The sequence below is a fragment of the Pleurodeles waltl genome, chromosome 6 (genome assembly GCF_031143425.1).
Source record: "Pleurodeles waltl isolate 20211129_DDA chromosome 6, aPleWal1.hap1.20221129, whole genome shotgun sequence".
Classification (NCBI taxonomy): Eukaryota; Metazoa; Chordata; class Amphibia; order Caudata; family Salamandridae; genus Pleurodeles; species Pleurodeles waltl.
In genome coordinates, this window is record NC_090445.1 from 116,895,280 (window position 1) to 116,919,354 (window position 24,075).

General features: G+C 44.0%; 1 protein-coding gene across 3 annotated transcripts in view; it reads left to right on the forward strand.

Moving 5' to 3' along the window:
* Nucleotides 1-24,075, forward strand: part of SRCIN1 (SRC kinase signaling inhibitor 1) — a 758,648-nt gene that overhangs the window by 651,846 nt on the left and 82,727 nt on the right. For all 3 annotated transcript variants that reach the window (XM_069237488.1, XM_069237489.1, XM_069237490.1), the window contains 2 exons: nucleotides 7,661-7,813; nucleotides 17,849-17,968. In XM_069237488.1, coding sequence (XP_069093589.1) covers nucleotides 7,661-7,813; nucleotides 17,849-17,968 — 273 coding nt within the window. The remainder of the gene's footprint in view (nucleotides 1-7,660; nucleotides 7,814-17,848; nucleotides 17,969-24,075) is intronic.

Consider the following 24,075-nt stretch of genomic DNA (forward strand, 5'->3'; position numbering starts at 1 on the left):
TTGAGATAGTTGTAGTTCTGCATTCACAGTGTTAGGAGCAACATGAAAAGTACCAGAATGCAATGAAAAAATATGACTTGATGAACTACGTGTAGCTGTCCAAAGTGGCGTCCCAGCCTCAGATATTCAAAACCCACCTTTTGAGACTTACACAAAGACAATTACTTTGCGGGGCACGATTTATGCCTTCCCTGACCTCCAAACAATGATAAAGCAACTTGTCAAACTGTCTAATAACTTCATAACATAAACCATATACTTATGTATGGCTGGCTGTCTCTCCACTTTGCAATCGAGCTCCGACAAAGAAAACATCTTGCACTTTTTCCTTTCACTTTCTCTTGCAAGATCTCAATGTGAGTGGTTCCCTTGCAGCAGCAGTTGCCACTTGTCTGATTACCCTCTAATGCTTTTGTTCTCTCCTTCACAAGAGGCAATAATAAACAGGTCCACGACTACATAGCGCACCCATAAACTCAAACAGAGTTAGTGCCAGATCTTTATCATTACGTGACAGTCATAATCCGTGTGCCGATGGCTGTGCCTACCATGTCAGTGCTGAGCAGAGTAGGTGCCCGTTCAGTTACTGCTGCTGGCTACTACCCTGCAGGTCTTCAGTGTCCTGTGAAGAAGTTAGGCCTGGGTGTTCAGCTGTGCTATATGTCACTTCAAAGTCACTGCTGAATGAGGTTAGGGGTGTCTTCTGACAGCTGGACAGCTAACTTCACAGTCCTGAAGGGGCTTTTGATGGTTGACTTCATCGATCTAGCAGGGACACTGAGAATCACCTCCTGCCATGTGCGGCTTGGGCAGCACGTGCTCTCACTAGACCTGTGTCACATTCTGAGATTCATGGTCGGCTTAGGGTGTATCCTCTGAGTTAATCCAATCAGAGGGATGTACCGAGGGTACAGCCCCAGCCCTCGAACCCGTGTGAACAAAAAGACGTTGTTGCAAAGAGGCGAGCAGTGCATTAATAATCATGACCCCACCTGAAATGCCAGGGTGGCTCCAGGCAGCACTTCCGTGTGTCACTGCCTGGAGAAATAAAGGCCCAGCTCGAGCAAGCTTGCACCGGGCATGCACTTAATTTTGACTGCGTGAAAATATGAGGTACATGCGGTAATGCGCAGAAGTGTTAGAAATGCGTTGGCTAACCTTTGATGCGTGGCATTTGGCAGAGCTTAAGTGGACCATCCTCTACCTGCTGGAGGTGGCCATCTACTATATGTACCAAGTTTGACAATGTAGCCATGAACGCCTAGTCAGAAACATCACTGCTGATCAGAACCAACAAGTGCAATGGAATCCTTAAGAAGATGATAATGACTCAAATGCGTTTGGCAGTTACAGTGATGAAGAACTGTGTGCTAGATAGGACCAAGGAACCAATGTTTGTCATGCTGCAGAAATATATAATAAATCAGAATCAGATCATTTCATAGCCCCAGATGAGTCAGGCTCAGAGCGTGAACACCACAACATTCGCTACCCAATGGCACTGGGTGCTGTTACACCTGGATAGAGAGATTATCGAGTCAGTTCATCCTCCGGATTGCAGACGTGGCTTCTTTGAAGACAATGGAGCAGCAGCGGCCTATATGAACTGATAAAGGCCCACTGCTCTTAATATTTCAATGTTCTAATACACAGCATCTGCCTTTCTCTTTCCCCTGCCTCTCCAAATATATGGAGTGGGCAAGGAAAAGCAAAAGGCAGAGGCTGTGCTGCAGAGCACACCAGAGCTTCCCCTTCCCTCCTCCCATAGCTTACAGAATCACTTAAGCCTTAGAATGAGGGAGGGGAAATGCTTCTAAGCTTCCAAGGAGACAAAATGGGATTTGAAGCACTCGTCAAGTATACCACAGAAGATGTTGTTGTGAGTTCATCAAAAGTCATTTATTCTTATGACACAAAATTCATATCATCCTTGGTACAAGTTCAGTCACAAGTTCAACATCAATAGCCAACAAGTGTTTTGTCCGCGTTAATGGTACAATAGCAGACTTTATCAGGCCTTTGTGTTTTTAAATTAGAACATTCTGACTCATGCCTTCGACTCTGGCCTTTAACGCTGGAGTGGGCCTTTAATGACTGGTATAGCCTGCTATGGCAGACTATAAAGCTAGATTATAACAATCAAATGTTGAGAGCTTCATTGAAGACAATTGAGCAGCAGCAGCCTATATGAAATGGTATAGGCCCGCTGCTGTCAACATTTAAATGTCCTAATACACAGCATTTGCCTTTGTCGTTCCCCTGTCTCTCAAAAATATATTACTTAGGCAGAGGATACACACAGCCTTCACACTTCCCTCCTCCTGTAGCTCAGTCATATTAGGGCTTCAGATGAAGGGAGGGATGACTGCTGCTCAGCTTCTGGGTCTCCCTAGCTTGGCTGAACTACAAAAAACCGTTGGGGACCAGGGGCTGACTTAGGCCCCTTTTACAGCTCTTGCTGTGAATGTTCAACAGCTAAAAGCCATGGCCCTCCGATCACTGTTGTCTGTGGAACATTCACAGCAAGAGCTGTTAAACAAAGGCTTTGGAGCTCGAGGAGGATTTCAACCCCTAATAATTAGAACATATTTCCCTCATAGACAGGATGTTCTAATAGCTTTATAGCTCACCAAAGCTGGGCTCTACCGGCCACTAAAGGCTCGCTCCCTTGTTAAAAGCCGTTGCCTTCGTTCTTTAGCCCCAGCGGGCTATAAAGCTATAGTAGATGAGAAAAATACAATCCAGGAATAATGGGCAACACTTTTCCTCATTTTGAAGAAAGAGAGGATTCTCATTTTAGACCTCGGAGATTGAAATAGATTCTTGAGAAATGAGGCCTTCCGGGAGATCCTTTGTATATTGTAAATAAAAACAAATATCTGGCCTCAATAGACTTGGAGAATGCTTATTTCAATATCCAATACATGTGTAGTCAGTACTTAAGATTCGTAGTGAACAGAGAACCTTATCATTTCAAGGCTCTGCCATTTGGTCTCAAATCTGTGTTGCATTTTCACACAAAAAATTGCTCCAGTAGAATCGTATCCATATCGAAAATGTTATATAGTTGACCTGTATTTAGACAACTAACTGATAGAATCATCTGCATCCAATCTAGCCCAGAACTAACACAAAAACAAAAAAAACTTAGCATAATTGGGCCTCGCTGTGAACATGAAGTAGATAACTCAATCAACACTCAGACATATATTCATCAGTGTATGTACCATGACGAGCAAAGGGAAAGTTTTCCCATTGAGAGGTGACAAAAGATGATGGCTTAGGCAACAGATGACGCCATTTTACCAGATAATCTAAGACATAAGGTGGATCTCTTGGTTGAGCATCTGACTCAAACACACTTGTGCCGACATGCTCATGCTCGAACAGCAAATCATGAATGGAAGTAAATAGCAAACCCTGAAACTGGTATTCAAGAGACTGGGCATTTCAGAGTGGCATACGTTTGCAACAGATCATTACAGAAAATTTCAAAGGGTCATGAGTAGGTGGCCCTGCCCAGCTCATAGGGAGAGGCTTTTTTTGTTAGAGTAACTTTATGTGTTTACCCCATCCCTGTGATTCTGAACCCACTGTGCAAGATGAAGAAAGACCCAAGTTTGATACTGATAGCCCATGCATGTCGAGGGAGCTCTGGTTTCCAGACTGCTGGAACATGTCAATGAACAGACCAATTCAGTTTATAAAAGTACAGACATTGCAATCTAGTAATTGAGGACAAATGCTCCTATTCACACTCATTGCTTCTGACAGCCTGGCTGCTGAGGGCTTAAAATGTATTCATTTATTCAGTGGACTAATTTTTGTAATTGGGCTCAGGCAAACAACCTAGATCCGTTAATGATGTCACCACACCAGTTCCTCCCTAATTTGTTATTGTGGAGCACGGCAGACCTGACTAATCTCTCCATCAATCTGCATTTATCTGTAGCATGTAAATAATTGAGAAGACCTTGCACACCTTCTTTATTTTCAACAAGAATAATTGGAGTTCATCAAAGGGCTTTTCTGCATTTTCCCACCGGGCAAGAAACCGCATCCAGTTTGGAACTTAAACGCTGTTAAAGCGGCACTGAGTGACCCTTATGAGCCAATTCATAAGGTGTCACTTCAGCACTTTTCATGAATTATTAGTATTTTTTTTTTTTTTTGTTTGCAGTACCCGAAGCCAAAAGATGAGTGAAATGTATGCATTTTCAATACATGAACGTGCCTTGGATTCCTTAATGATAAGGTCGCCCTGGAAACCAGCTTTATCTTCATGACCAAAGTCCCTTAATTTCACCTGAATGAGCAAGTATGCCGACCTACTTATTTTCCTCAACCATCATACCTCAACTATCGAGGACTGTAGAAACGATTCTGCTTTTGAGGATATGAAAGAATGACTTAAATTTTACTATGACAAAATAAAAACATGCTGTAACTTAGACCAGCTCTTTGCAGCCTTTGGACAATCTAACAAAGGTAAACTCTGGTTAAAATGAGGAATATCAAGCTGAATTGTATCTTACATTTTAATAGCATATGCAACAGCAGAAAGACAAAGCCCAGGTAAAATTAGAGTTCATTCCACCAGGAGTGACTACCACACCAGCACTATTTTCAAGACAACCTGTAAGAGACATTTACCAACGAGCAACTTGGAATTCCACCCACTCTTTTTAACTAGGCATTATACAGTCGAGTGGAGACGTCACTGGGACAATTGGTTCTGAGAAACCTATTTGCGTATGATAAACCACTTTACACCATCCACTGAGTTTTGAACTGCTTTTAATGTTTTTAAGAATGTGATTCGAAATCACATCAAGCAATTCCAACTCCTCGACCAACATCAATCTGTTTCAGACCGAGCCATAGTACCGAAACTGCCCTGGTACACATTGTTGACAGTGCTTTATGTGCACTTGATCAGAACGAATCTTGCCTACTAATCCTACTTTACCTGTCAGCTGCATTCGACATTGTCAATCATGAGAATCTTCTGAACCTATTAGAATGCAGGATGGGTCTCTTTGGCACTGTATTAAAATGGCTTTCCTCATTCCTACACAACAGATGTCAGTTCACCCTAATCAACCATGCTCTGTCTGATCAATCCCCTGTTACGCTGGGCACCCCAGGATTCTACTCTTATCCCTACTCTATTTCACCTGTACATGGAGCACTTAACTGAAATCCTCAGACTTTCACTCGTCTCCTACTATGTGTACACGGATGATGCGCAACTCTACATGAAAATAACCTCTCCCGAAGACATCAACATCCTTAGTAGCACACTGACAAAAACACCACACTGGTTAACTTGTAACCACCTCAAACTCAATGCAAAAAAACGAATTCTTACTGATCTCTCTGCCCAGTATTTCCCCTAGGATCAAAGACTGGCTCACACATCTCACTGTCTTGAACTGTACCCCATACATCCTTGACTCAGCTAAATCTTCAGGAGTAACTCTGGACAATAACCTATCCATGAAAACTCACAACACTTTCACCAGAGGAGCTAACTTTCAACTTCAAGCATTAAGGAAACTAAAACCTTTCCTCTCATCATCAGATCTCAAAACAGAAGTAAAAGCCTTAGTGATATCTACAGTAGAATATGGCAGTGCCTTCCGAAAATTAAACTTGCACCGCTGTAGGTTACCTTGAATGCAGCACCAAGGCTCTTCACTGGATCAGAAAAGGGATCATATCACCCATGACCTATTATCATTGAATTGGCTACCCAATGAGGCTAGGAACCATCTCAAATTTGCCTGTCTGACCCATAAAGCTCTTTACCACACCAGTCCCAATTACCTGGCCAGAAATTGACCACAGAGCAGAAACAGATCTTCCCAAGCACAAACTTCTTCTACTTAAACCACATAAATTCTTAAAAAAGAAAACCTACAATTGAGCCTTTCCTTCCTCCGAAGACCAGATCCAACCCTTCCATTTCCTTCTTCAAAAAAGAAGTAAAACTACTATCATCAAACAGGTTCCTTTCACATTGAAATTACACCTCCCTTGCCCCAAGTGTGACGTTATTTCCTGCTGGTCTGAGTTCATCATGACACCCGTTGGAGTTTACCCATTCCATAACTTACAAATGACTATTCAGTCCTATCTTGCCTTTTATTACTCGCCTCTTTAATTTTGCCTTTTCGACAACCAACTTGTTTATCTAAATTGTCTTTAATTTGTACTGAAACTACTGTTCATTGTTTCTGTAAAGCACTCTCGCACCCGACTGGGTCTTGTTCCTGCCATATAAAACGCTATCAAAAATAACAAAAAATTAAAGGTCCAAGGTTGCAGGGAAAAAAATAGTTTTCCTGTGTCTGTATTTGTTGATTCACATACACACAATCCGCCCTCCTCTTTGATTTTAAAGATATATTTGCATATACTGACTCAATATGAGTTTTGTATATCTGACAGTTGGAGCCTCAAGGTAGGGCAGAGGTGTCTTTGGCTTTTCACCTCATTGACCAAAGTTTGGGTCACATTTTGAGATGGATAGATTGCATGTAGTCTGTGGAACTGTTAATGTTAGTTAATGCAGAAGAAAGACACTATTTAACTTTTTGGCACAGAGGCTGCCCAACCTAACGACTTGGAATATTCAAGCATTGAAGACCGACATCAATGCTGAAGAACTATAATTAACTTTTTCCTTTTGCAGTGTGAGACTCTTGCATTGTGCTGAGGTGTATTGGTCAGTGGTATTGAAGTGCAGGGGTCTGCAGCATTGAGGCATGAGGTGTGGACTGTTGAAGGAAGGGGTTGTTAGCATTAGTCTGCTGTGTTGAATTGGCAGGGTCTGCATTGTTCAGCTGCAGGCTGCCATGGTGTTGGGGCTGCCGTATTGAGGTGGTGGAGCTTGTTTCTACGTTGTAGTATTCTGCTTTGTCCAGGTGCAGTAGTTTATTGAGTTGAAGTGCAGGGACCAATGATGTTTATTTAAAGGAGCCGTCTTCACTGAGGTGCAGGGTGCTGCATTGTTGAGTTGCAGGGGTCTGCAGTGTTGATTCCAAAGGGTCTGGAATGTTTAGGACAGAGGCTTTTAGCATTGGTCTGCAGTGTTGAATTGAAGGTGTCCACAGCATTGAGCTTCAAGTTCTATAGGGACAGCAGTACCGAGTTGGATAAGTGTTGAAGTGTGGTGGTGAAATTTGTTGTTAGGTTGTGGTCAGAGAAAGGGGTTCGTACTGTTGAGGGGGATGGATCAGTAATTTTCATGTACCTGGGTGGCAGTGTTGAAGTGGAGGGGACAGCGATGTTAAGGCATAGGGGTTTGCAACATTGTGGTATTGGGGTCTCTTAAGTTGCAGTCTGATATTGAAGTGGGGAGTTCTGTGATACAGGCATGGAACAGACTACTGTGTTGTGGTGGAAGTGCCTTCTCTGTTTAGGAGTATGTGGTCTTCAGTCTAAGGTGCTTTGATTATTGATGGAAGTGTCTTAATTATTGTGGAGTGAATTCAGCAGTGTTGTAGTGAATGGGTGGCATTATCGGCATGAATGATCTGCACTGTTTGGGTTTGACTGCTGGTGTGTGGAAAGGTATGTTGTGTTGGGATGAATGGTTTTTGTTTTTCAGTATCTCATTGATCATTCCCTTTGTTTCTCCTCTTCAAATCTTTAGAAGGCAGATTCAGAGGAGCTGGAAAGCCAGAAGCCCCAGGTCAAGTTGAGGAGAACAGTATCTGAGGTAGTCAGACCAGCATCTACTCCACCCATTGTGGCCTCTGGGATCAAGGATGATGATGATGAGGATCGAATCATCGCTGAGTTGGAGGTGAGATTTGTCACCTCCCCATTCTGAGAGTGGTGGTGGACAACCAAGATGTGAAAGAAAAAAGGTCAATGACATTGGACGGAGTTTTTTTTTTTTTTTAAGTGTTTTTATTGCATCTGAACTTTTCCAGTCGTTTTATACAAACCAGTACTACGCACCAAAGGCCCAGCATGGCCTTTAATCGGTAGAACTGCATAGTGATATCACTTTGCATAATAAGACTAGTATCATTTTAAAATGGTGTACAGTGCCTGTATTTAAATGTGGTATCAACCAGTGCAGGGTACGGAATTCCTGTACAGTCAAACAACTTTGAGCACCCCTATCCAGCCATTATCTAGTTGCTTTGGTTTCACCATATTTCAATCCCTTGTTTCGAAGCTGACCACCTTTGCCGTTCCACCGAAGAGCACAGCCACATGGAAAAGACCCTACTTTTATAACTTATGGTTCTCTGTTGGGGGAAAGGGTGGCCACCATTCTGCAGGAATAGATCCTCCAAGAGTCATAATCTAGAATAATTCCTGTCTGCCAAGTATTGAAAACATTTTAATAACAAAGTATGTAGAAAACATTTTCCTATCATGAAATCTCTGAAGGCAGGGCATTTTATAAAAGTTTTAAAGCAATTTATTTTTTCACATTTCTATATTGCTGTTTTGCTTTTCACTAAAGACCGAGCTGAAACACTCATGCACTTACAAAAATCTCTGGAATGCGTTTCTTAGTCCAAAGAAGACATTTATTATTTCACAACGCAAGGTTCCTAAAAGGAGATTAGCATGTTGAAAGCACACGATTAAAAAAAGTCACAACAATGAAATAAAAACATACACAAATGATTCTCCACTGCAATATACACAGCAAATATATGTATCTAAATTATAATGCAAAGCAAATAATGAATTAAAAATGCATCACCGTAGGGCCTGTCAGGTGCTTCCTCTTTCTCCTGCCAGCAAGCCGATGACCCCGTTCGACTGCGAGAAAGAGAGCTCTCTACCCTCACGGGAAATATATATCAGGCATCCGACTTCTGAATCCTGATTGAGGTCTCTGAATCTCCTACTGTTGATCTAGGTATCTTTTATATCTTAAACCGAAGAAGGAGCTTTGTGGAAAAAACCCTCCTGCTGATTAAAAAATGCTGGCTAGTTTGGGTATGCTTTGAAAATAACACGTTGGGATTTGGCCACAATCCCAAAACGCCAAGTCAAAGCAAGGCCGTTCCCTGCTGTCTGAGTACATTCTTATCAGCCAATGGCAACTTTTAATATGGCAGTGTCTAATGCTAAGATAAAGTCAATAGGCAGAATGAAGCTAAGGCTAAACTGAATACAAAATGTAGTCTGTAACTGGTGATCACTAGTGTGATGATGGACAGCCAAGTACAAAGTGGTGCAACACAAAGTCAGTGGTCAAAACACACATTTCCCTACAATTGCTTAGCGCCAAGTGTCCCTTTTTTGTTATTTTTTCTTGAATTTTATGTTCACGGCAGTGGCAAGATGAAGAAAGAGTATTTGTTGTATTGCTGGCTGTACTGCCTGTTTTTCCTTTTGCCTGACCCTGATATTAGGGAATGCTAGCTCTGTCTCTTCTCTGCACTAATTGAAATGAATAGCATGATGCTAGGCCCAGGAAAGAGTATTTGCCAAAATGTATATGTTGGAAAGATCCAGGTCCATTCCCTGCCACCTTGTGTGCAGCCTCCATATCAGTAATGCTGGTGCCTGACAAGGTGCTCAAGATTGTGCTTCAGCCCAGTTATCTCTTTTGGCAGCAATGACTCTGGTAACTCCAGGAGGAGGTACAGTGCAGTCTGGGATTTTTGGAGTAGGTATGCATCAACAGGAGTCTGGTGCTAGGGGCATGGCCTGGAGCCCATGGAGTGAGCAGCCGAGGGGAGAAGCTTTGGCCCAAGACCTCCCATCCGCATGCATCCTGACCCCATAGCCTCGTAATTTGTGACACAACTCGGTCTGGGGGGGGGAGTACATGAAGAAACGGAGCAGAGTAGTGGCGGCAGGGTCCGGAGTCGGCCGGTGACGTCTGAGTCCGCCGAGCCGCTTGCCTGCAAAATGGTGGGCGCGACTGGAGCGGCTGCGGCCTCCGGGGGCTGCTGAAGTCGACTTGCGCGAGGGGGTCCTTAGACAGGAGCAAGGACAACAATAGCAGGGGCGACCCCATGGCCCAGCAGATACATCAGGCCCGATGGGAGATTGCTGGTGGCCCGCTCCCCTCCGGCCTCGGTAAGCGTCCTCGACCTGGGGACAGGAGGGAGGCCCAAGGATTGGGGCAGCCGGGCCTACAACGACCTCTGCTGCTCAGAAACAACGTCGGGGAGCGAGATACGGGGTGCCCCCCTCCTCTGCAGCGAAGGAGACAGAGTGTGGCCTGACTGTGCGAGGCAGGCAGTGGGCCGCGACGAAGACACCGACGACCCTCTCCCCTCGCACCTGAATGCGGTGAGGGCGCAGGGGACTGCGTGCTTGGTGAGGACCCATCCTTGCTTGCAGGAACTGTGCCGGGGGCATAGTGGGGAAGAGCCTGTGGGGGGGGGGCGAACAAAGTCTGACTGTTGGACTTAGGCACATGAACAGTCAGTGCTGTGGTGGAATGACGGAGAGTTACTAAACAATGGGCAAAACCAACAGGAAAAAGGACATGACAGGAGACACTAGCTTGAAATAAGGCTGTCCCACCTCTCCCCTACAAACACGGCGCAGACAGCGCCCCTTGACGACCCAGCGGGGGGCCCCTCTTTGGGAGACATACTGCAGTCCATCACGACCTCCAGGGAAATCCTGGAGTCTAAAATTGATACACTTGCTACTGGACTTGGGCTTACTGAGAGAGGACCAAAGACGCTTGGCAGAAAGATTTGCAACAACGGAACAAAGCATGGATGAGCTCAAACCAGAATTGACAGCAACAGGAGACCTAGAGAAGCAAGTAGGGGCGCTAATGCCCTGCGCTGAAGATGCCGAGAATAGGTCAAGAAGAAACAATATCCGCATAGTGGGGCTACTCGAGAAAGTTGAGCTAAAAGGCTTAACAGCTTACCTAGAGAACTGGATAAACACTGAGGTAGCACCGGAGGGCCTGTTGCGAATCTTTGCTTTCGAGAGGGCACATAGCATGCCGGAGCGATTTCCCCCCACTGGGTCCTTGCTGTGGCCGGTGGTGGCCTGACTGCTGCACTATAAGGGCCGGGACCACATCCTTGCTCAAGCTAAAAGAAAAGTTGGGAATTGAGAGTGGAGAACAGCATAGTCCAAATTTTCCCTGACTTCTCTCGTGAGGTGCAAAAACAAAGGGCAACTTTCCTAGAGATCAAGAAACAGTTGTGATTATTAAACCTCCTGTACGCCATGCTTTTTCCTTCTACGCTGAGGGTCAAGATTTTTCTGTACACCACAAGAAGCGAGGGATTGGCTAGATGAGCGGGAAGGTCCCACAGGCACAGGAGCACCTTGCAAAACCAGACCCAGGAGCAGACAACAGCGATCCAGAGGTCCCTGGCGCAGGGGGGCTGCGCCCACCTTGGAGGAAGCCCAGGAGGAGAGATAGCATGCCACCGCAGCTGTGGCATCATTGAGCGGGGGTAGGCTAGCCCACGATCTAAGGCGACAACGAGAGAAACACGAGGATCGGAATCTGATGTGGAATCTGAGAGCTCGGCGGAAATGAGCGTGGAACTGCCGGTGGTGACACCGGTAACATCTGAGGATATAATTTGACACCAGGGCCAGGATGTGATGCTGTTACGTGGGGCCCTACCGTGGTGAATCTGGGACCAGACGAGAGATGCAAAGCGAAAGGTTTGAGGAATCCAGACGGGGGAGTGCCCGGCGCCGTGAGTTCTATGTGACTGGAGAACTAATCTTGCCCACCCTTTAAGTACTGATTTCAGTGCCGCCTACCACCGTGGCAATGGCCACCAAAAGACCCTCGCCACGGCTAACATCCGTCCACCACAATATGACCACAGCCGGATTTCTGCCCTTCTGCCACAAGAAGGACGGAAATCCGGCTGTGGCCGTGCTGGCGGATGGTGTTTACGGTGGCACTGCTACCACCAGCAGCACCATGCCAGTAAACCGCCGCCAGCCGTATTGTGAAATATAATACAGCCTGGCGGTTTTCTGCTGGCGGGCGCTGCTGGCGGTAGCAGCGCCCCGTCCCCTGCCAGAAGACCTCCTGGATGCTGGTAAGTCGGGTTCCCGACAGGGGAGGTGAATGGGGGCGTTGTGTGTCCTTGGGGGTGTGTGCATGAATGTGTGAGTGTGTGGGTGAATTCTAATGTGTGTGTGTGTAGTGTTTGCGTGTGTGAATGTGTGAAAATGAGCGTATGAATGCGTGTCAGTATGAATGTCTGTACGGATGCGTGAATGAATGGATACATGCGTGTATGCCTGTGTGAGTGAGTGTGTGAATGCGTGTTGTGTGCCTGCGAGTGTGCGTGTATAGAGGGTGGATTGGAAGGGGGGGAGCGTGGATGGAGGGGGGAGTGTGGATGGAGGGGGGGGAGTCTGGGGAGTGTAAGAGGGGTGGGTGAACCTCCTACCAGTGACAGGCCTACCCCCATGGTTTTTGTGGCATAACGAATGGCACGAAAACCATGGCAGTAGGCAAGGTCAAAATGCCGCTGCCTGTACAGTAGCAGCTGCCGGGTTGGAGATTTTCTCCGGCGGCTGCTACCTCCATGGCAGTCGGTGTGGTATATTGGTGGGTTGGCTTCAGCCGACCCGCCAATGTCATAATGTGACGGTATGTACTGCCAGCCTGTTGGCGGTACTACCGCCACATTTGCACCTACCGCCAAAGGTCATAATGATCCCCATATTCTAGTTGCAGATTCCTTGCCGACCCACCCATCTTCCCCGCACTGCGAACTGATTTCTAGGGACAGGAACTTCCCTTTAAGGGCCCTAGTTTTGGCGCACCACTCTGTGTTCGCTGGGGTGGCACCTATATACGACTGCGACATCATCACGCGAACATGACACCCGCGGAGTCGACCGGCGCCACCTGAATCCGTGCAGAGGTACTGCTCGAAGAAAAATCTCCGGATCCAGACTGACACTTGGGAGAATTCAACGGTAAGGAATCTGCAACTAGAATATGTCTCTACCAGGTATATTGTTACCGAAGGTAAGTAACTTGTACATTTGTTTGTCTTTAATGCTACTATGAATTTTGGGTAAAATACATTATTGCATTGCATCTGTTGTTGTAGCATCACTCTCACTTTCACCTTCTAGGAAGGTGAGCAGGCTTCGTTCTTTACCTGTTCCTAAAACTTAAGGCTTTCTTCAGCAGGATGCTTAAGAGCTTTAGGCTGCACTAGTCTAATGCCTTGTTTCCTCATATGCTTAGTTTGACATAGACAGACTATTTTATGATTGTTTGTCCATGCATTAACCCACTGTAACCTGCTTTATGTTGTACTCTTACCAAAAGAACTTAAGAAATAAAATAGAAAATGTTACCCGTCTCTTGTCTTGTCTAGCTATCATGTTCATAACCTGCACAGTCTGCATTTCCTGCATACATTTATGGTTCTTGCGCCTTCAAATTAGGACTGAGGCAAGTGAAATTGGCTCAAGGCATACTAGGAGGCCTCTGGTTAGTAAGCTTCGACTTGAAAAGGGAAAGAGGACGATTTAATTAGTATTTAAGTAGTTTTTTTCAAGTATGTGTCTGTCTGGATCATGCCCAATTCACAGTGCTTATTCTGAGGGTCTTAAGTATAATGAAGATTTGAAGATATCGAAAGGCGAATACAGGTATGTAACTTTTGCATTCTTTTGGCAACAGTTTCATTCCATCCTGGATGTTCATCATGCATCTTTGCAAGCTCATCTAGTTTCCCTTTGAAACTATGCATACATGTATTCACAAGATGTTTACATAGATGTGGATTATTAAATTGTCTTCACTAGGAGAGTAAGCAAGATTCTAGCCATGTGTTCTCGTAAGCGTTTCCCTGTGTTCCATGAGGATAAAACACTCTGAGAAGTTGTACTTTGCTTCTCCCTAAATATTTACCTTCAGCATCGGTCACAGAATTAACTTATCTTTTCCCCTAATCCTGTAGCAGTACCTGAGAGACTCACTTTGGCTGTCAAGACTGAACTTGGAGATTGTCTAGAAAAAGTGCATTTTATTCTATACTAATTCTGTTGTACTGCATGCAAGGAATTTTGAGATAAATGCTAAGACAGGAGGCTGTGTCCAGGTGGATTGTGGCATGTACGACGTGTTTGAAAGGGCCTCCTATTGTTTCCTAGTGACTCACTAGGCAATTAAGGGTGCGTCTGGATTGCCTTTGCCTCACCCGTGGAGATGGAGCATGGAAATACATTCACATGCCCTCTGGTCACTGACACTGATGTCAGGCAAGCATTAAACAAAATAGAACTAGGTGATAGAAACTCCACCCTTCACGTGTTGAAGCCCACCTTTTTTGAGGGTTACATAATTCAACAAAACATATGCTTTAAAATCTGCTGACCGTCTCTTATTGGAGACAAATAATTTCCAACCTCTAACAATAGTTCTCCAGTGAATGCTCAACTCCAGAACATTTGCTCTTTTCATAAGAGGTCTGGGTTGCAGAACTGGAAAAAAGTTAGTGTGGGTGAAACATACACTCAGATGGATGCTAGACCAGGTTTCTTGGATACAAAATAGTTCTCATACATGGTTTGTGTGAGTTGATTTATGGTTATGAGAGTAGGCAGCGTATCCTCTTTGGTGCAGTACTACAACTGTTAAGTACTTTTTCTAAATGGGGACTAGGTCCCTAGCACCATCTTCTGCTCGGGTGCCACACTTCTTGTAATCCCACCCATATCACACGTTGTCCAACAATTGCTGAAGGCTGTACCATAAAGGCTGTTACAGACCAATAGAAACCAAAGCACTTGCTGAAGAGACATTATGTAATTAAAAGACTGTGCTCTAATTCTGCAGTTTTTTCAAATTGTAGGTTGCAAATTGGTTTATTTTTGGATACTTCACTTCACATTTAGGCAAAAATCCACCCATTGCCACCTAGAATATTATACAACCTACAGATTAATTAGCCAGCACAAGAAATGTTATATTTAGTTGTACTACGCTTATCAAACTTGGCTTCCTAAGCCAGACAGCAGAAGAGCCTGCCTGCTACAAAAAACAGATGTCTATTTGTTGAGATATAGTTAGGGCTCACCTGACTGCTCCTTTTCTCCTCCAATGGAAGTAAATAAATGTTGTTTCATTATAGCCTTTAAACATCAGCATGTCCCAAAACTGCACATCTTGTAGACAAATGTCGTTATCCATTTCCCTTTGTGGCCAAGCCTTACTACGCAAACACATTCGGTCGCACTTGTTCCTTGATCATATACATCTGCATTTGCTAAGCTTATCATCGAGTAGAATGTAAAATCCCCTCTGACACTTGAAAGCAATCCAGAGAACAGTGATACTGAGGAGTGATAGGGTGACTGGTGATTGATAAAGAGACTCAGTAGCGTAAACGAAGATTCCTGTTGGTTTGACCTCAAGGAGTGTTGAGGTGACACCAGGGTGTGATGGAAAAGCATCAGGGATTGATGGTGCAACACATTGTATTCACAGATGGCTGGTACGGTGTGATAATGGTGCTAGGGGATGCTAATGACAATTGGAAATGTGAGTGTCCTTAGAGATCAATGGAAGGACAGAAGGCCTTGTCTGCATCACTGGAAATGCAACAGGCACCCTGTGGATACTGGCTGAACACCTGGCACTAATAAAAGGACATGCAAGAGTATGAAATGGCAATCCATATTGCTGAAATGGCACATTGGATTGATGGAATGACATCAAGCAGTGAGGCAGTGGTCTCTGTGAGTGATAAAATGATGCTTGAGCGCATAACAGTAGACTGTGATAGAAAACAAATTGATTATTTACATTTTATAGCACTTTTTTTTTTTAAAGTCATCTTCAACCACTTACTGCTTTGATAACTCAGAAATACCTGTAGATGTGTAAATGGAAGAGCCAAAATTTTAAGGATTGCATACATGTTGAAGAGCTAGTCTCATGCAGCACATAATGAGAAAGGTTATTCCTGATTTTGGAGATGGTGACTGAAAATGTTGTCACCCTTCGTGGCCAGGTAAAAAGGGCAGTGGTTTGGACCAACAAACCCTAGACTGCGCAATAATGTCTTTGAAATGTAGTGTGGGTTGTACCATGGAGACAGTTTTACACTAACCATATATTTTGGCAAGTATTTTGGTGTCTGCAAGTTACAGCAACAATACCTTTGGGCATTGACTAAGTGAACAGTGTTCTCATCCTTTGATCACTCTGGCTTTCCATATCTTCTAATGCTATCTCCTGGTAGGATGTCACTCACTAGAGTGTGGGGACCATCTTAGATTCAGGCATGGACCCCTTTGGGACATCATGGATGGAAGCTGCTCCTCGAACTGAGTAATGTTGCTTGTGGACGCAGCAATCTATTGGACCTACCCCCTCTATATGAACCTCAGAAGTGTCCCCACACTCTAAGTGACATCCTATTAGGAGATAATAGGTTTTATCTATCCAGTTAAAAAGAAGTATACTTACTCTCTTAGTGAGGACTAGGTATTGTATGGTAGGTCCTGATGAATCACCAGTAGATCCTTGGTGACTAGACAGGTGAGAAACATGTTTACCATTGGCTATGTAGTGTAGGTAATACCTACACAGCCTTTCCCATACATACACCTTAAGTCCAGGTGATAGGTATACACGCTATAACTTTTTAGGGAACCAGATCGTTATAATCTGTTTGCCCTTTTTTAATCTTGGCATCGGCGTCAGGTTGACCAATTATATTGTACTTTTTCCAGTTCCTCACACACCCTTTCATCACCTGCAACTACTTCTGAAAGATCCCAGGCAAAGAGCCCTCTTGAAGGGCCCTTCAGGCATTGCAGTGCCGGCCTGGAGAGGAGCATGGCCCAATGATGAAGTGGTGAGTGGAGTGAGAGATATTGTTCCTACTGCTTGTGGGGACCCAGGACTCCCACCCAAATTGGTTGTGAGGAGCCCTTGATTTTGGAACAGTACTTCCTTGTTTTTAGATTAGTATTACTCAGGGAGACCGTGCACTGAGCCATATAAATTCTCCCAGCTTTGTTTCCCCTCCTTTTTTGTGATGTATCCCAGGAATAGCCAGACTTGCTGAAAAGACTGCATTGAAGAAGAAGGAAAAGCAGTGTTTTTAGAGTGATAACAAGTAGTGACAGTACATTAAGTTATGTCACACTTAGTTTTGAAGAGTCACCAGTGAGTGTTTAAAATATGCTTGGGAGATTTTCCAAGAAGACTTGGAGTGACAACCGGGAGTATTTCAATTATAAACCTGTCAGTGTCTTGCAGTTTCAAGTGGACATTAATTACTGGAGTGGCCCTCAGGATTGTTCAAGTAGTACTGGTGAGTAAAAGTAATACCCAGTTGTGCTGGAGCTACATCAGTAGTGTTCAGTTGATACCAGTGAGTACTACCTCGCAGTGCTGAGGAGATACTCAGGAGTGTGTAGGTTCCTCCCAGGAGCTACAGTGACATTGAATTAATACATGGCAGTCTAAAGGTGACACAAGTTTTGGAGTGACCGCTGGAGAGCTGTAGATGACCTCCAAAGATTCTTGGAGTGACACCAAGAGTGGCTCTGATAGGGCAATCACATGTTGAACATGTGGAGGGACATTAGTAGCTTTGGCAGACAACCAGGAGTATTCACATGCTATTGTGGGACTGAGGAGTGTTTGGACTGATTTCCAGGACTGCCGCAGAAGTCCTAGTGGGGCAGATGTGTAGTTCAGAAAAATGACAGGTCTCACATTGACCTCATGTTTTGAGGTGAATCTTTCCTTGCAGGCTTGTGTGGCTTGAACGTAAGCACAAGCTTATTTCTTGGTTGTGAATTCAGTGACAGAATTGTTAAGCTTTGTATTTTTTCTTATTTCCCTTTTTTTGTTCTTTCGTGTTTACTCCCTCAGGTATTTCAAAGAAGTTCGGGCTCCCCATATATCCACTGTGATCGGCTCACATCTGCCGTCTCCCCAACTCCTGTAGAATTTTGGCCTTATGAGGCCACTGTAGCAGCTAAAGAATGGAAGGTAACCTCTAGTTAACATCACAGATATCTGCACTCCTTTCACCTGGCTGCTGCACTTCAATCGAGCTTCCTCACTCTGCTCCAGTGTTCTATTTTACTATCAATTAACCAACTAACTTTTCTAACCTGCTCCCTTCTGCACTCACCTTGTAACTGATGACACAGAATAATTGCACCATATCTGCTTTTCCTACTAATGTCATCCTTAGTAAACAAGTGCCAATGTACTTGGCTCCCTTCACCCTATTGGAGTGCTCTCCAACAATAGCTTTAAAGAGACACAATGCATGATCCCTTCCAAAGTGGTCAGTGTGGTGTGGATGATAGACTCACACAATTTAGACCCTTGCCATGGCTGCACGTTGAGATGGCAACTACTGTTTTTTCTACGCTGGTTTCTTAAACAGCTCTGTTTTCTGGTTACATAATATGTCCATTTTAAACAGCTTCTAGGTCACTGCAGTATTGAAATGTCCATTCACGATAAACCAGTGGACAGTCTGCGCCAACCAGATTTTGGTATTCATTGATACTAGTAGCCCTCTTTTAGATCTTGTTTTTAAGCCATAGACAGCCTTTTTTAACCACTTTCCGTGAAGAAGATGATGATCATGAGTGTGTGAGTCTTCAACTGTCAAATGGAAACCTGCAGAAAATACCTGAACAATCCAGCATTGGCAAGCCTTCGAGGTTGTTTTGAGGGAAACACTTACACTTGATCATTCATGAATTCATATTTATATTAAACTATAAAAGATATTCTCCATTTTGCATTCCAAAGGTCCTCTAGGTAACAATGTGGATCCATTGCAGCAGGGCTACCAGTAATGAGCATCTAAAAAAATACCAATGCTTGGTAGCCTTTATTAAAAAAATATCATTGACGTTTTGTAGCATTGGGCACTAACCGGTCCTTTACCATTCTTGAATTTTTAAACCCAAGTAGTCTGTTGACCAAAAGGTTATATGAAGTGATAAATTGGTGTTCTCTGAAAGCAAGTCAGTAGAATGACTAGCGCCCCTCCTCACCTCTCATGTCTCTTGTCCCTAGTGTTTGTAGTTCAAGATATGTACAAATGTGATCATTTTGAATATTTAAGGGTAAAAGTAGAAGGGAGAGAATACACAGCTTCCAAAATAGATTCAAGCGGCCAGGTGGGCATCAACCACCCTGTATCGGGCAGTGACATGAAAATATGTACCTTCTTTGTAGTTTTCACTAACATTATATTCTTTCACCCCATAACCAATCTTTGAGTTTGTTTGTTTCCTATTTTCTATTTTGTCATCCTGTCTTATATACTATATATATATATATATATATATATATATATATGTCTATACTAGCCCTTTTTCTCTTTTGACCAGTGCCTGCATGAGAGCCTAAGCCCCACCACCAGTGGCGATACCAGATGCTTTCCCCACTCTACCTTTGAGAAAACCTTTGTTGGGAAGTCTTGCTCTTTAAAGAATTGTTGTACTGACTATAAAACTGAAGATATATTGGAATAAGAAACCTGTTTATTTGCTACAGTTAGTGCTGTCCTCCAAGATATATAACAGCAGCTGGTGAATTTGATATAACAGCAGCTGGTGAATTTGCTGGGTTTCTAGTTGAGACTCCTGTCAGTTTGTGGCCTGTGATTTCTTTTTCAGTTAAAATATTTTCAACAGCAACAAGATTTAAAAAAAAGTCTTGTAAACAATGTGGGCTGGTTATCTTTGACCAGTAATGGATGGAATGCTTGCCACAAATTGCTGCTAGCCAGTCTGAATTCCTCTTTGGGGCACTTTCATGGTGTGACAAACAAGAGCAATCCTCCTGGAATGCATTGCAGGCTCAATGGCCCGAGAAAATTGCTTGCGTTTCGGCACAATTACCTTTAAAAAACAAATTTAAAAAAAAAAAGGTTTTGTCACAATTACCTTTATTTAAAAAAAAAAAAAGAGAGGGTTTGAAAGGCCATAATTAATACAGACAGTTGCAGAAAATGAAAACTTATATGACCTATCATTTATCATTGGATCTCTTTATTTCACATCCTTTGTTTCTACTTGTTCTTTTCCAGGTAGATTCTCAATCCTATGTTATGATGGAGAATCTCCTTTGAAGGTGCAGGGTGTACAAATTTTGCAATCCCCGGCAGTGCACATCAGAGCTAAATAGGTTTTTCAGCAGTTATGGCCGCCTTACAGATTTGGTTAGCAAACTGTGTGTGTGTGTGTGTGTGTGTGTGTGTGTGTGTGTGTGTGTGTGTGTGTCTGTCTCTGTCTGTCTGTCTCTGTCTGTCTGTCTGTCTGTCTGTCTCTGTCTGTCTGTCTGTCTCTGTCTGTCTGTCTGTCTCTGTCTGTCTGTCTGTCTGTCTGTCTGTCTCTGTCTGTCTCTGTCTGTCTCTGTCTGTCTGTCTGTCTGTCTCTGTCTGTCTGTCTGTCTGTCTGTCTGTCTCTGTCTGTCTGTACCGGCACACAGCAATCTCGAGCCCGAGACAGCGGCTCCGAGCAAGTTCGGCACCGAAATGGGTCGGCACCGAGAGACCACGACGCCGAAAATAAAGAAAGTGTTGTCGGAGCCGAAAAAGGCTACCGAAAAGGTTTCCATTCCGAAACATCCAGCCTCAGAACCAAAATCAGGTTCCTATACAGAGGAACAGGGATTGTCCTCCCAAATGCAAGGACATAAGTTCGGACAAGAACTAGAATCAATGGAGCCAGACTACACTCAAAGAAGGCTCCACATTCAAAAGGATACGGGGAAGATAAGCACTCTTCCACCAATTAAAATGAAAAGGAGACTTGCCTTTCAAGAAAAGGATATGCAGCCACAGGCAAAGGTGGCAAGACAGACAACTCCGCCACCATCTCCACCACCATCAATGCACACATCACCGGTAGTCACTCCACCACTTATGCAATCCCCAACGCACACTGCAATGAGTCAGGACGATCCCGACGCATGGGACCTTTATGATGCGCCAGTATCGGATAACAGCCCAGACTGTTACCCAGCGAGACCGTCCCCACCTGAGGACAGTACATCCTACACGCAGGTGGTCTCAAGGACAGCGACTTTTCATAATGTCACCTTGCATGCAGAACCAATTGAGGATGACTTTTTGTTTAATACACTATCCTCCACTCATAGCCAATACCAGAGCTTATCTATGCTACCTGGAATGCTAAAACACTCCAAACAGGTGTTTCAGGAGCCTGTGAAGGGCAGGGCCATAACTCCAAGGGTGGAGAAAAAGTACAAGCCACCACCTACAGACCCTGTGTATATCACTCAGCAATTAACACCTGACTCTGTGGTAGTAGGGGCAGCTCGCAAGAGAGCAAACTCTCACACCTCGGGAGACGCACCACCTCCAGACAAAGAAAGTCGCAAATTTGACGCTGCTGGGAAAAGGGTTGCAGCAGAAGCAGCAAACCAATGGCGCATTGCCAACTCACAAGCACTTCTGGCAAGATACGATAGGGCTCATTGGGACGAAATGCAGCATTTCATAGAACACTTACCCAAAGAGTTCCAGAAAAGGGCACAACAAGTGGTGGAGGAAGGACAAAGTATCTCAAATAATCCGATACGGTCAGCAATGGATGCAGCAGATACAGCTGCAAGGACAGTAAATACTGCAGTAACAATAAGGAGACACGCGTGGTTGCGTACGTCAGGATTCAAGCCGGAAATACAACAAGCTGTGCTGAGTATGCCTTTTAATGGACAGCAGTTGTTTGGGCCGGAGGTGGACACTGCTATAGAAAAACTTAAAAAAGACACTGATACGGCCAAAGCCATGGGCGCACTCTACTCCCCACAGAGCAGAGGCACATTTTGCAAAACACAGTTTAGAGGGGGGTTTCGTGGGCAAGCAACAGAACCCACAACCTCACAAACAAGGCCCACTTATCAAAGCCAATATCAGCGGGGAAGTTTTCGGGGGCAATATAGAGGAGGACAATTCCAAAAGAATATAGGGAAGTTCCAAAGCCCTAAAACTCCTCAAAACAAACAGTGACTTCCAAGTCACAAATCCCCAACACATAACACCTGTGGGGGGGAGACTAAGCAATTTTTACAAACATTGGGAGGAGATAACAACAGACACTTGGGTACTGGCAATTATCCAGCATGGTTATTGCATAGAATTTCTCAAATTCCCTCCAAACATTCCACTGAAAACACACAATATGTCAAAACAACACATGGATCTTCTAGGACTAGAAATCCAGGCATTGCTACAAAAAGGAGCAATAGAATTAGTACCAATTCAACAGAAAGGAACAGGAGTTTACTCTCTCTACTTTCTCATACCCAAAAAGGACGAAACACTGAGACCTATATTAGATCTCAGAACATTAAATACCTACATCAAATCAGACCACTTTCACATGGTGACATTACAAGACGTAATCCCACTGCTCAAACAACAAGAATACATGACAACACTAGACCTAAAGGATGCATATTTCCAGATACCAATACATCCTTCATACAGAAAGTACCTAAGATTTGTATTCCAAGGGGTACATTACCAATTCAAGGTGTTGCCATTCGGAATAACAACTGCACCAAGAGTTTTTACAAAATGCCTAGCAGTAGTAGCTGCACATATCAGAAGGCAGCAAATACATGTGTTCCCGTACCTAGACGATTGGTTAATCAAAACCAACACACTAGAACGGTGTTTACAACACACAAAGTATGTCATAGAAACCCTACACAAACTAGGTTTCTCAATCAACTACACAAAGTCACACCTTCGGCCGTGTCAGACACAGCAATACCTAGGGGCAACAATCGACACAGCAAAAGCGATTGCCACTCCAAGTCCACAAAGAGTACAAGCATTTCACAATGTAATACAGGTCATGTATCCAAACCAAAGACTACAAGTCAAAATAGTAATGAAACTCCTAGGCATGATGTCCTCATGCACAGCCATTGTCCCAAACGCAAGATTGCACATGCGGCCCTTACAACAGTGCCTAGCATCACAATGGTCACAAGCACAGGGTCAGCTTCTAGATCTAGTGTTGATAGACCGCCAAACATACACCTTGCTTCAATGGTGGAACAATATAAATTTAAACCAAGGGCGGCCTTTTCAAGACCCAGTGCCTCAATACGTAATAACTACAGATGCCTCCATGATAGGGTGGGGAGCACACCTCAATCAACACAGCATTCAGGGACAATGGGACTCTCGGCAAAAACAGCTTCACATAAATCACTTAGAACTATTGGCAGTATTTCTAGCGTTAAAAGCATTTCAACCAATAATAAGCCACAAACACATTCTTGTCAAAACAGACAACACAATGTATTACCTAAACAAACAGGGAGGAACACACTCAACACAGTTGTGTCTCCTGACACAGGAAATATGGCATTGGGCGATACACAACCACATTCAACTAATAGCACAGTTCATTCCAGGGATTCAGAATCAATTAGCAGACAATCTCTCTCGGGATCACCAACAAATCCACGAATGGGAGATTCACCCCCAAGTACTACACACTTACTTCCAAAATTGGGGAACACCACAAATAGACCTGTTTGCAACAAAAGAAAACACAAAATGCCAAAACTTCGCATCCAGGTACCCACAAAATCAGTCTCTGGGCAATGCGTTATGGATGAGTTGGTCAGGGATATTTGCATTCGCTTTTCCCCCTCTCCCACTCCTTCCATATCTAGTAAACAAGTTGAGTCAAAACAAACTCAAACTCATACTAATAGCACCAACTTGGGCAAGACAACCTTGGTACACAACACTACTAGACCTCTCAGTAGTGCCTCATATCAAACTACCAAACAGACCAGATCTGTTAACTCAACACATTCAACAGATCAGACACCCCAATCCAGCATCGCTGAATCTAGCAATTTGGCACCTGAAGTCTTAGAGTTCGGACACTTAGACCTTACACAGGAATGTATGTAAGTCATAAAACAAGCTACAAAACCAACCACTAGACATTGCTATGCAAATAAGTGGAAAAGGTTTGTTTATTATTGCCATAATAATCAAATACAACCCTTACACGCATCTGCTAAAGACATCGTAAGCTACTTGCTACATTTACAAAAGTAAAAACTAGCTT